Source organism: Cyclopterus lumpus, chromosome 5 (genome assembly GCF_009769545.1).
Source record: "Cyclopterus lumpus isolate fCycLum1 chromosome 5, fCycLum1.pri, whole genome shotgun sequence".
Classification (NCBI taxonomy): Eukaryota; Metazoa; Chordata; class Actinopteri; order Perciformes; family Cyclopteridae; genus Cyclopterus; species Cyclopterus lumpus.
The window spans coordinates 3044189-3055576 of record NC_046970.1 but is presented as its reverse complement, the minus strand read 5'-3'; the positions used below and the strand labels follow the sequence as shown (position 1 = coordinate 3055576).

The following is an 11388-nucleotide window of genomic DNA, read 5'->3' as shown; positions in this document are numbered from 1 at the left end:
GCCCCACTGAGGTCACGAGGCCCCACTGAGGCGGCTGATCGCAAACCACCATTTACGTTAGTTTGGGCTGGATTTGCCCCCCCCCCCCCCCCCCTTTTCCTCCTTTCCCCGGATAGAAAGACCAGCAAAGACATTCTTGGATGTTGTGTCTTTTCACGCGTATTTAGGTACCTCAGATGTACTCTTATATTTATTTTTATTAACTGGATCCCCATTAGCCGTCGCTAATCTTCCCGGGGCCCACAGAACACTAGACCTGGAAGGGGGGGGGGCGGCACACAAGGAAAACAGAAATGAACTCCCTTACAATGGACGGCTTCAACGAGAACTGGGAGGACCTTCACGTCCACATGTCCACCTCGGATTGACAAGCAGGTGCTAGTTTGACCTTTCAGAGAGGGATGCTGTTTAGGAGAACAAAGAAGTTAAGTTTAAATGGCGACCTTGAAGTTGTTTACTGGCTCTAAAAGCTCTGCATGGATTGTGTGTTTTTATGTGTACATTGAAATATTGTTTGTACGGGGCTGTCGTGACTATTTCTGCTGATTGCACCGGAAGGAACCGGCTTTTAAAAAATGTTACTATTTCTGATAGAGGCCCCCCCGCGGAGGAATAAGGAATCACTTTACTTTAATAACTCCCAGCAGAGTCATATCATTTACAATCACTAAAGCAACACCGTGTTTTATTTCAATGAATGCCATTATAAAAATGACGGTTTTCAATACAGGACACCAGTGATTATGAACAGGATACTTGTGTTCTACGTGGTACTTTTACTTCTTTAGTGATAAACAACGTTTGGCACTTCCCCGTATTGTTTGTCAAAAAAATATCATCAATATCGTTCATGCACGGGAACCTTTGAAGAAAGCGTCCCGTCGTCTGTTGCATTGGATTTTACGCCACTTGAAGTTCTCACTTCATAATTCATTCAATGAGGTAACTCAGAAAATTAACAGCAGCCAGGATATGATTTGCACTTTTTGTTACTTGATCTCAGTGTACAACTCAGGTTTTACTGAAGGTATTTTCTTTTTAAATAACGTTTTCCTCAAAGATTTCCTTCTGCTCTGGTGCAGCTCTCCCAGTGCAGGGCTGAGCTTCATGTGGGAACACAGGGTATGCTGCCCCCTGCAGGAGAGCACGCCTCAGTGAAATGTTTGTGGATAAAAGCAGTCAAGAGGGAATTGTTTGTAGACCCCACACAATCCTTAATAAAAAAATGATTGTTTATTATTTGATTTACATCTAGCAGGACCAGTAAAACACAACAAAATTGTGTGTATATCCACGTGTTGGTGTTGGGTGAATTTTAAATAAGTGCGAAAAATACATATTTTTCTGAGTAAACAAGTCGTCTCACACACACAGACACCAAGATAACAACAAAAGGCTCCGACGTGAAGCTGGTCGAGACACAGTCTCCACATTCAAGTCAACACACACACACAAAAAAAAATAAAAAAATGTACAGCAGGTTTGTTGAAGTCTTCAAAAGTTCAGCATCCGTTGTCATGCTGGAGGTCAGTCGCTGGTTTTTAATTAAAGTTTTCGATCGGGAAAGTCCAGTTTGGTGCCGAGTAGCAGAACCGCTGGCGGGCTGCTTCTGTGTGCCAGAGCGGTACCAACGTGGTGCATCCCGACCTCACACTCCGAGAGGTCGTCCGTTTATTGCAGGAAGCTGTCCATCGTCAGGCAGGTTGCAATCTTGGGTTGGGGCCTGCTCACATTTTTCCTTTTGGCTTTCATCAGCGGGCGAATCTCTGATAACGGAGACTGGAGCGGAGCACTTGGTTAAGGAATGATGCAACGTTCGCATTAGTCGTGTTTATGACCACCCGTGTTATGCGTTTAAACTTCGTGGTTGGACCTCTACCAACTCCTGAGGGGAGCATCTGTTCACTAGCTGCAACATACGATCCACATGACAGAATTTAAAAAGAGGATACAGGTTGGATGAATTTAGTTCGTCCTCCTAAACCATCATAACCAGTTTTCACCTGAAACAAGAAACGTTTTCTTTCAACAAACCACTAAAAAGAACAAATTAAACATTAAAACCTTGGACCTGACGTGCAGGACATTGTTGTACGTACAACTCCAAGCTTCCTCTGAGGGTCCAACATGCTGCCGAAAGTCTTCTTTCTGAAGAGGAGGGAGTTCCTCAGAAAAGGATCCAGGGATCCGTCCTCTTCTCGAGCCTGAGGTAAGAAGAACACGACGTCACACGTGTGCCAATAATTTGAAAAGGTACCTTGACGAGTGCCATTTACAAAGCTACCTTGCTTAAAGAGGAACTTTTCTCGCAGTGTTTGGACACAGGCAACCTGAAAAATAAAGTATACCACATATATATTATGAACACACGGCTCACACAGCAGCAGCTTCCACAATCCAAACAGAACACACGCTCGCAGTGAAATACACAAAACGTACGCCAGAGGATCAAGACGCATCTTCTTGGATTGGCACTGCTTCGGCCTCTTGGCCACGTCTGGCGTGGTGACGTCGTAGGTCATGTTGAGGTCGATGCCCTGGCTGTCTGCGGGCTGGTGGAGGCGAGGCTGCTTCAGCTCCATCGGGGCCGGGCTAAACAGATGGGTCCAGAACTCTCATCAGCGGATCACAGAGAGTTCATGTTTTCTTGAGAGACTTCGGTCCGGTAGCTGCGTGTTTTTTACGCACCTTTCAAAGACGAGCCGACTGAGGGCTTCGTTGGCCCGCGTCGGGGTGCTCAGAGTCCTCTGAAGAAACTCCACTTTCTTCTTGAGACTCTGTGGACACACACGCACGCAGGAGTCACGGACGTTCATCTCTCAGATGCTGGAAACAAATGCACATGTTGGTGGAGTTGCCTTACGGAGATCTCCTTGTCGGCGCTGGCCAAATCGTTCTGCAGAGACGTCATGTCCTCTCTGGTCCGATTCACCTCCACTGTGGATTTGTGCAACTAAAAATGATTTTTATTAAAAAAAGAAATTTTAAACGCTTTGATTTAGAGAGTTTCCACATTCAAGAATGGCTTCCTGTGTGGTTACCTTGTTGTTTGAGGTGAGCACTTCTCTCTTCAGCTTCTCACACAGGTCATTCGTAGACTTCAGGCTTCCTTTTAGATTATCGTACTCTCTTTAAAAAAAAAAGAAAAAAGGAAAAGGGGGGGCGGGGCAGGAGATACATGCACGGTGAGCGTCGACTGAACCTCTAGACGATGTAGTGTCGGTCACACTGAAGAAGCTCTTGGGCTCCTTACTTTTTGAGCGAGATGCAGTAGATGGAGAGCTGCTCCACTGCCGCCTGGCTGACGCCCATATCTGTGATCATGGACTCCACCTCTGCTCTCTGGCCCTGCAACAACACATCCAGGCTGGGGGCAAACCAGCGGTATGAGTGCACAGCGAGAGATCTCGTACAACGAAACAAGACAGTTGGATTGTTCCGAGTGAAAATGAGCAATGTCAACATTGTGTTCCACGCGTGCAGAAGAGCTAATATTGTGGATCATATTGTGTGACCCAACCGTAAAGCCCAAATATGACAAGTATTTGTACGAGTGCAGATACCTCTCAAAGGTTTTCATTCTGGTCCTCAGTCTCCGGGCTTCCTCCTTGGCCGCCTGGGTCTCATTCTTTTGCGTCTCAAGGTATGTCATCTGTTTCTGTCAAGAACAATCAAACAGATGAACAATACGACTCAGTATTAAAACACAAAAACAATGGGTTGAAACAATAGAGGACAGGCGGCTTACTCTGAGGGTAGAACAGAGCATCTCCTTTTCCATGATGTCCTTCCGCACGCCGTCCAGGTCTCTCTTCTGCTTGTCCACAATGTCTTTCAAACTGTCCATCGTCTTCTGCTTGTCCCGCCAGTCTCGCTCTACAAATGAAAAGATCAGACGGGGCGATGGATCGCTTTCCATTTGACGCGTTTCAATAACCGAGCATCACAACACGTCCACGTTCTCACCTTTGGAGCTTAAGAGCGCCTTCATTCGGTCAAGGTCGTTCTAAAGTTCGGGTAAAAACACAAGCACAAAAAAAACACTTTCAATTAAAATGTAAAATGATGCCATGACAAGGACCATCAAGTACAAGACATTAAAGGGCCTTTCATCCTCTCAAAGTAATGTATCTGTTAAAAACACACACACACACACACACACACAACAGATGCTCCAAGTTTGGTACCTGCAATATTTCAGGGTCCTTGGTGCTCCCCTCCTCCTCTCCACCAATGTCAAAGTACAGCTTGTTGATGATGTGTCTGGTGCTGACCTACACATGTGTGTGTGTGTGTGTGTGTGTGTGAGGGGGGGGGGGGGGGGGAAGACAACGGTATTTAAATACGTCCTTCTTCTCTTCGGTAAGGTAAAGTGCAGTCTTCAGAGTACTGTACCTGTTTTCTACATTGTGGACAGGTTTTTGTCGGAGCCGTATGGAACCACTGGAGGAGACTGAGAAGAGAGCAATTAGGCCATTTATAAAGATGCCAGAAGCGGAAGATTTGGGAGTCTCTCCGTCAGATTACCATTCATAGTGGAACGTGTGTCCGCAGTGGATGGCAGCGACATCTCTGGAGTGATCGAAGAAATCGGAGCAAATGGTGCAATATGCTCGGATAGGCATCTTGCGCCAAAGAACCGTATTACTTGACGTACAAACGGTATATTCCGCTAACCTCTGCCCATGACTGTGTGCGCGTGTGCGGAAATTGTTTTGCTAAAGCTGCGCTGTTAGCTGCTGTCAGCTAACGTCTAGCTAGCTCTGGTAAACGCTGCCTCGTCGTCAGTGGGCGAACCGACACGAGGAAGACGTGGAATTACTGCGCAGTCTTTCCTTTTGGGCTCGCGCATCCCCAAAAGATGCGCAGACTGTGATACTTTAGTCGAGCTGGACCGTACCAGGCAGAACTCTTAGCTAGCTAACACCAACACAATCACGACTGTCCCCGTTTCCCGGCGGTACGTTCAAACGTAAGCCCCGCCCCTTACGCTGCATTCAGGTGTTACTCGTATTAATTAATATATTGTTAAATTTAATATAATATAATTCTACAACCTTTGTATTGTATTCAAGAAGCCCCTTGCGATGTAGTTCAACACAATTAAGTGTAAACAGAGATGCTGAGAAAAGTTAAACGGTATCAGGGCCTAACAAATACACTAATTATCACTTTTTTTCTCCATATAAATTATGTGCGTGTTCCATCCGAGGAGCACACGGGTGAAAACATGTGAAGAAAGAAAAATCACTTTCACTGACGCTTAGTAACCTTTTAAACCAAGTGTCTCTGTTCCTACTTCGAGCATCTTAAAATCCGCACGCATAGTTCTCTGGTGTCCTACGTGCCATAAATGCACCATCAAGATCACGTATTAAACTAACGGTAACGTTACATAACAGCACATTCATCACGTTAATGTGCAACATCGAGCGACCAGATGCACACAAACATTTAAAAATAATGTGTTGTTGTTGTTGTTGTTTTCGACTCAAATGAGCCCGTTTACTGCTCCGCAGCGGCTCTCTGGACGTCAACTTCATATCCCACAATTCCTACTTCCGTAACCGACTGTTGGCGGTGAGCGGGTGCACCGTGCGCGGCACCGTGCGCGGTGACGAGCAAGAAGAAGTAGCGTGACTTCTTTCCCCGGTCGTGTCGCTGCTTGTTAGCCGGAGAAAGTTGCAGCTTGACGAGCGAACCGACGGCGCAGGACGATCAAATGAGGACGGCTGCGGAAATGAAAGGTAAAATCATTTGGGAGAAATTAAACGAGTCTCGAGTTCACTTTGTCAGAAATAAAAAAAAGAAGCTGTAGTGAAACCAAAAGCAGCTAGCCGCAGACACTGTGGACGGCTACAGACTTCAAAGGAGCCGCAGGAGTTACCCATCAGCAGCAGGGCGTGAACAACGAGAGATATAACTAGTGTCAACACGATGATCTTATTTACACTTCCTACTGTTGTTGTTGTTGTTGTTGTTGTTGTTGTTGTTGTCACACCACAACGTCATAACAATAGCACATCGCAACCAGCTCGGTCTTCAATCACACCGGAAGTCCCAAAGCTGCTGTTGACCTTTGATCCCATGACCCTCACCTGTTTGTCTGTGTGTGTGTGTGTGTGTGTGTGTGTGTGTTGCTCTCTCTCTCTGTCTGTCTGTCTGTGTGTGTGTTGCTCCGTCTCTCTCTCTGTTTGTCTGTCTGTCTGTGTGTGTCTCTCGCTCATCTGTGTGTGTGTTTCTCTCTCTCTCTGTCTGTCTGTGGGTGTGTGTGTTGCTCTGTCTGTCTGTCTGTCTGTCTGTGTGTGTGTGTGTGTTGCTCTGTTTCTCTCTCTGTCTGTGTGTGTGTGTGTGTGTGTTTCTCTCTGTCTGTCTGTGGGTGTGTGTGTTGCTCCGTCTCTCTCTCTGTTTGTCTGTCTGTCTGTGTGTGTGTGTGTTTCTCTCTCTCTCTGTCTGTCTGTGGGTGTGTGTGTTGCTCTGTCTCTCTCTCTGTCTGTGTGTGTGTGTGTGTGTGTTTCTCTCTCTCTCTGTCTGTGGATGTGTGTGTTGCTCTGTCTCTCTCTCTCTCTGTCTGTCTGTGGGTGTGTGTTGCTCTCTCTCTCTCTCTCTCTCTCTCTCTCCCTCCCTCTCCCTCTCTCCTACCAGGCGCGTGTCCTCGCCATAAGTAGCCGTGATGGATGGAGACGCCCAAAGGGCCACTGTGCTGTGGGAGAATGCGACTCTGGCTCCGGCCGACCGCCTCCGCTCCGAGAGGGCGGAGAGCCCCACACCGGGTCTGGTGGAGGGGACGGAGCCAGGTGAGGCCGAGCCATGTTCAGCACAGGTTTACTCTCCGACGGTGACACGTGGCCTTTTAGTTGCAGCAACTAGTACATCCCGGCCGTTAGCCACGACCAATGGGATTGTTTCCCTTTTTATTTCTGCCATTTGTTCTCTCAGGTCTGTCTGGACAGTTGTTCCATCTCTTGGCACATCCCATAACGGGATTATATTACAAAAAAAACAACCCAGCATGTATGCGAGTGTAACGTTTACAGTACACCGTTTCTGGTTGGGCTGGACGTGCATCAGTCCATAGATAAGTAGAGATCCGCTCTCTTGAATCCTAAGTATTAACTCTGAAGTGTCATTGATAATCATTTCCTTGTTGGCATCCGGCCAGAATTTCGGTTCCATGCAAAGGACATGCATAAAACACCACAGTAATTCTTATGTAATACACACACATACACACACACACACACACACACTGGAAACGCAGAATGAGAATGCACATCCTGTTTTTGCAAATTATATTTTATCATGTGATCACAATGATCTGTCTTTTGCAATCTGCCCGCTCGTTTGCTAGGGAACACTCTTGTGATAAACATCAAGTTATAAATTGACAGTTGACTCTGTGAGTCTAGATTGTACTAATAGTAATAATCGAGATAAGATTATGTGACACAAAAATACCTTGCCATACCAACAGTGTAAGAACTGCCATATCCTCTCATAAGAACTATAAGAATAAAGTAATCTCCTAACTTGTGTCATGGTGAAAGCATGACTGCATGTGTCACATCCAGCTTGAACAAATCCAAATCTGAGGACTGATGTTCATTTTTTTCCCCTGGATTTGCTCTTCCAGTCTAGTCTGGAGATAAACAGGACATTTTTGTTGTGTTAACTCGCTGACTCATTATCAGACTTGTCGTATATCCTCTATCCCCTATTCTTCTTCTTCTTCTTCCTTTTCTCTGGATTAGATTGCTGGGACCAGAGTTTATGAACTTCTCCTACTGTGGATGCTCTGACAAAACATCTGTTATTGAGCTCTTTTCTGGACTCTGGATGTAAAATAAGAATTACCACTACCTTGTGGTTAGCTTTTTCTCATATTTGTACAGCATAGTCTTCCTTTGTATCATTTGGCAGCTTTTTTCCGAAGCTCTTTTGGCTGACTTTAGCCCCGTAATGGTTCCCACAGAAAAGCTCAGGAAGCTCCGCAGGGAGTGAGAGAGTTCTCCTGAGAACGAACACTGTGTTCGAGAACACGCTCGTATAGAGCTCACCTTTTTTACTGCGAAGACGCCGCACTCGGTCAACAGAGGAGACTTATTCTTGGTTGGAAGTGTTATTTGAAACAATATTTTTTTTTTACTTTCACAAGAGAAAGATTCTAAGGTTAAAGGAGTTTGATTTTGGCAAATGTTTGTCTGGTTAACCTAATAAAGAAAAGCCCCTTCCCTGAGCTTTTTCTATGGGAACCAGTCTCATCCACTGGTCAGTCCTGAACGGGGCTTGGCCGACAGATGCAAAACAACAACAAAGGCAGCCTCCAAATGGGCTTTCTTGTTCTATTGTTCCTCACTTATGTATTCCTTTCACACCCTACTGACTCATGTATTCCTACATCAACACAGGCGCCGGCCAGAAGAGCGCCATGTTCGTCCACGCGCAGTCTTTCGAGGATCTGCTGACTGCCGAGGATCCGAGGGAGGCCGAACTGGACCCGTCGGAGCTCGCGGTGCTGGTGGGAGAGAACAGCGCAGAGGAGCAGCGAAACAGCGACGTCCCACCGGAGAGTCGGACCAAGGAGGAGGACGTGTCCAGCGAGGCGTGGAGGAGCCACAGAAAACACGTGTTTGTGCTGAGCGAGGCCGGAAAGCCAATCTACACCCGCTACGGCACGGAGGAGGCGCTGTCCAACACCACGGGGGTGATGATGGCCCTCGTGTCCTTCGTCGAGGCCGAGAAGAACATCATTCGTTCCATCCACGCAGGTCAGGATCTGCTTTGGTTCCTTAGCCAAAAAAAAAAAGTACAGTGAAACTGTGTTTTAATCTGTGTCAAACATTTTTGTGTCAGACGGCTGTAAGGTGGTTTTCCTCACCAAGAGCCCCTTGGTCCTGGTGGGCGTGTCCCGGACCTCTCAGACCGACAAGGAGCTGCTGCGGGAGCTGCAGTACATCTACTACCAGATCGTCAGCCTGCTGACCCTCACCCAGCTCAACCACATCTTCCAGCACAAGCAGAACTTCGACCTTCGCCGCCTGCTGGCCGGCTCCGAGTACCTCACCGACAACCTGCTGACCCGGCTGGACCGAGACCCGGGGCTGCTGCTCAGCGCCGTCACCTGCCTGCCTCTGGCCAGCTCCGCCAGGGACGCGGTGTCGTCGGGCCTGCAGGCCGCCAAATCCGAGAGCCTTGTGTTCTCCATCCTGCTGGCGGGCGACCGCCTGGTGACCCTGGTGAGGAAAAAGGACCAGTTCCTGCACCACATAGACTTGCACCTGGTCTTCAACCTCGTCGGCTCCTCCTCGTGCTTCCGAGATGGCGAAGGCTGGTCGCCGATCTGCCTGCCGAAGTTCAACACCGCGGGATTCTTCCACGCTCACATCTCTTACCTGGAGCCCGCGTCCCAGCTCTGCCTCATCCTGGTCTCGACCGACCGGGAGGACTTTTTTAACATGTCCGACTGCAAGCGGCGGTTCCTGGAGAGGCTGAGCAAGCGCAGCGCCTACCAGGCCCTGAAGGAAGCCCTGAAATGCCCCAGCTATTCGGTGGAGCAGGTCGGCATCCCGGAGCTCAGGCACTTCCTGTACAAATCAAAGAGCTCAGGGCTGTACACCAGGTGGGCAGGAAGTCCGGCCTTAAAAGTGTCAGAGTTGGAACATGTGCCTCGAACACGCTTCACAAATAACGTGAAGGTTTTTTTTTTCTTTCCTGTAATTCTTGGTGCAAAAAGAAAACCTTCATGTGTTGCACTTGACAAAGATGCTCATATTTCTTTTCCTCCAGTCCAGAGTTCCCTGAATTGTACCAGTCTGATGCGGAGCACGAGAGGCTGATGGAACTGTACCAGGACCTCCACAGCAGCTTGCATCATCCAACCAGACCCCTCCGCTACTTCTACCGCTGTGGGGAAACGGAAAACCTGCTGGCATGGGTGAGAAGAGACGCCTGGACTGTCTTTTACTTTCGCTCCATTCTGAGGAGCAGAATGCATGTGCATTTTAGAGTTTGGCACTTTTGCGTGCAAGTGTAGCATTTTTAAAATTTTTTTTTAAAAAGGCGAGTATTTTATACGTTTAAAAAATACTGCGATACGCATTCAGAATACCTGCTGTGCCTCCTCCTCTCCTGCAGGTGACCAGTGGCTTCGAGCTCTACCTCTGCTTCAGTCCGCTGGGTACCAAGGCCACGGCCGTCTCCGCTGTCACCAAACTGCTGAAGTGGATCCGGAAGGAGGAGGATCGCCTCTTCATCCTGAGTCCTCTCACGTACTGAAGGGCGTCGCCGCCGCCGGCCGCGCAGTAGTTTAGTTGTCTTGCTTTCGGGTTCCTCTGGTGTCGTTTCAGGGATTTGTAATTTAAGTAGATCGCACAATGACGGCGAGTTAAAGCCGCATTTTTTTTTTTTATCAGGCTCTCTTTTTTTATGACTTGAAATTTGAATAACGGCATCGGCAGCAGCGTCGACGATGACGCAAGCGACGGCATGAACGGAGGCGTCGACGGGCTCTCTGCATTTTTTTGTTTCGCGATTCTCTGTTTTACTGTAACGGACCTCTTAAGACTGTGAAAGATGCTGTCGTTGTTTTATTAAATGTTTTTTCCCTCCCACCTCGGTTCTTAAAAAGCAAGAATCCCATTTGAATCCCAAAAAAAACAACTGGAAGCTGCAGTAGAATGTATCCTCTTGTTCTAACGCATGCCGTTAAAATACGAGTTCTCCACATTCCTGTTGTGCTGCATCTTTACGTGACGACCAATAACTGTAATTGTCATTTTACCTCTTTGCGGAAAAATGCCTGTAACCTGATTACTGCTGTCATTTGTTGCTTCAATGTTTTAATTTAACTTGGAATATCAAAATATGTGTATTACTAAGTATTGTGTCTGCTGGTGGGATCACGTTCCCACATCTGCCTCCACTAATCACGCCCTCACTAACGGTCATTGTTCAAAGCCAAAATAGGATTGTGGCAATGCAGGTTTATGGCTGCATTACACCTCCAGAACTAGATGTCAATAAATCGCTGGGAAAAAAAGAACAGCACGACTTTTGGGTTTTCTTTCTATGAATAGCAGGTGTATTAGTTAGTGATGGAAGAAGTGCTTATATCTGTTACTTCAGTACTCTGCTAAGACACTCTAATACAAGTAATCAAGACTAAAGTATTAGCAGCAAAGTAGTAGTGCTTTTCAGAGATGTATTATTGGAATATTATTACTGGCGCTTTAAGCACATGAGCAGCATAGCAATGTTGCAGCTTGTGGAGCACATTTAGGATAATATAAAGCACTTATTTCAACCACTTATGATGATACTGGGCTAATATTACCTGGTATAGAGTATATTATATAAAATATTCTAGGATATATATATGGATGTGTGTGT

The 11388-nt window shown here is 47.0% G+C and overlaps 2 protein-coding genes across 2 annotated transcripts; one reads left to right on the top strand and one right to left on the bottom strand.

The window, feature by feature from the left end:
* Positions 1-1214: 1214 nt before the first annotated feature.
* On the bottom strand, positions 1215-5602 carry traip (TRAF-interacting protein). The gene is made up of 15 exons (XM_034532720.1): positions 4528-5602; positions 4396-4453; positions 4188-4274; positions 3967-4006; positions 3749-3876; positions 3564-3658; positions 3254-3367; positions 3042-3129; positions 2864-2953; positions 2689-2777; positions 2440-2592; positions 2285-2330; positions 2100-2204; positions 1953-2003; positions 1215-1779 (listed from the first exon to the last, which is right to left on the bottom strand). Exons 1-15 carry the CDS (start codon positions 4623-4625, stop codon positions 1672-1674), a joined length of 1350 nt encoding a protein of 449 aa, XP_034388611.1. The 5' UTR covers positions 4626-5602; the 3' UTR covers positions 1215-1671.
* On the top strand, positions 5358-11041 carry mon1a (MON1 secretory trafficking family member A). Its single transcript, XM_034532719.1, has 7 exons — positions 5358-5385; positions 5520-5747; positions 6646-6797; positions 8409-8768; positions 8854-9619; positions 9787-9934; positions 10135-11041. Exons 3-7 carry the CDS (start codon positions 6674-6676, stop codon positions 10273-10275), a joined length of 1539 nt encoding a protein of 512 aa, XP_034388610.1. The 5' UTR covers positions 5358-5385; positions 5520-5747; positions 6646-6673; the 3' UTR covers positions 10276-11041.
* The last annotated feature ends 347 nt before the right edge of the window (positions 11042-11388 follow it).

What these genes read in the sequence shown, in the direction of transcription:
- traip (XM_034532720.1), bottom strand. Translation starts at nt 4,625, where the DNA reads ATGCCTATCCGAGCATATTGCACCATTTGCTCCGATTTCTTCGATCAC. An exon ending in AGGACCCTGAAATATTGCAG is followed by an intron (nt 4,007 to 4,187) that starts GTACCAAACTTG and finishes CCCGAACTTTAG; the next exon opens with AACGACCTTGACCGAATGAA. An exon ending in TGCTCTGTTCTACCCTCAGA is followed by an intron (nt 3,659 to 3,748) that starts GTAAGCCGCCTG and finishes TGTTCTTGACAG; the next exon opens with AAACAGATGACATACCTTGA.
- mon1a (XM_034532719.1), top strand. Translation starts at nt 6,674, where the DNA reads ATGGATGGAGACGCCCAAAGGGCCACTGTGCTGTGGGAGAATGCGACT. An exon ending in GGTGGAGGGGACGGAGCCAG is followed by an intron (nt 6,798 to 8,408) that starts GTGAGGCCGAGC and finishes ACATCAACACAG; the next exon opens with GCGCCGGCCAGAAGAGCGCC. An exon ending in CATTCGTTCCATCCACGCAG is followed by an intron (nt 8,769 to 8,853) that starts GTCAGGATCTGC and finishes TTTTTGTGTCAG; the next exon opens with ACGGCTGTAAGGTGGTTTTC.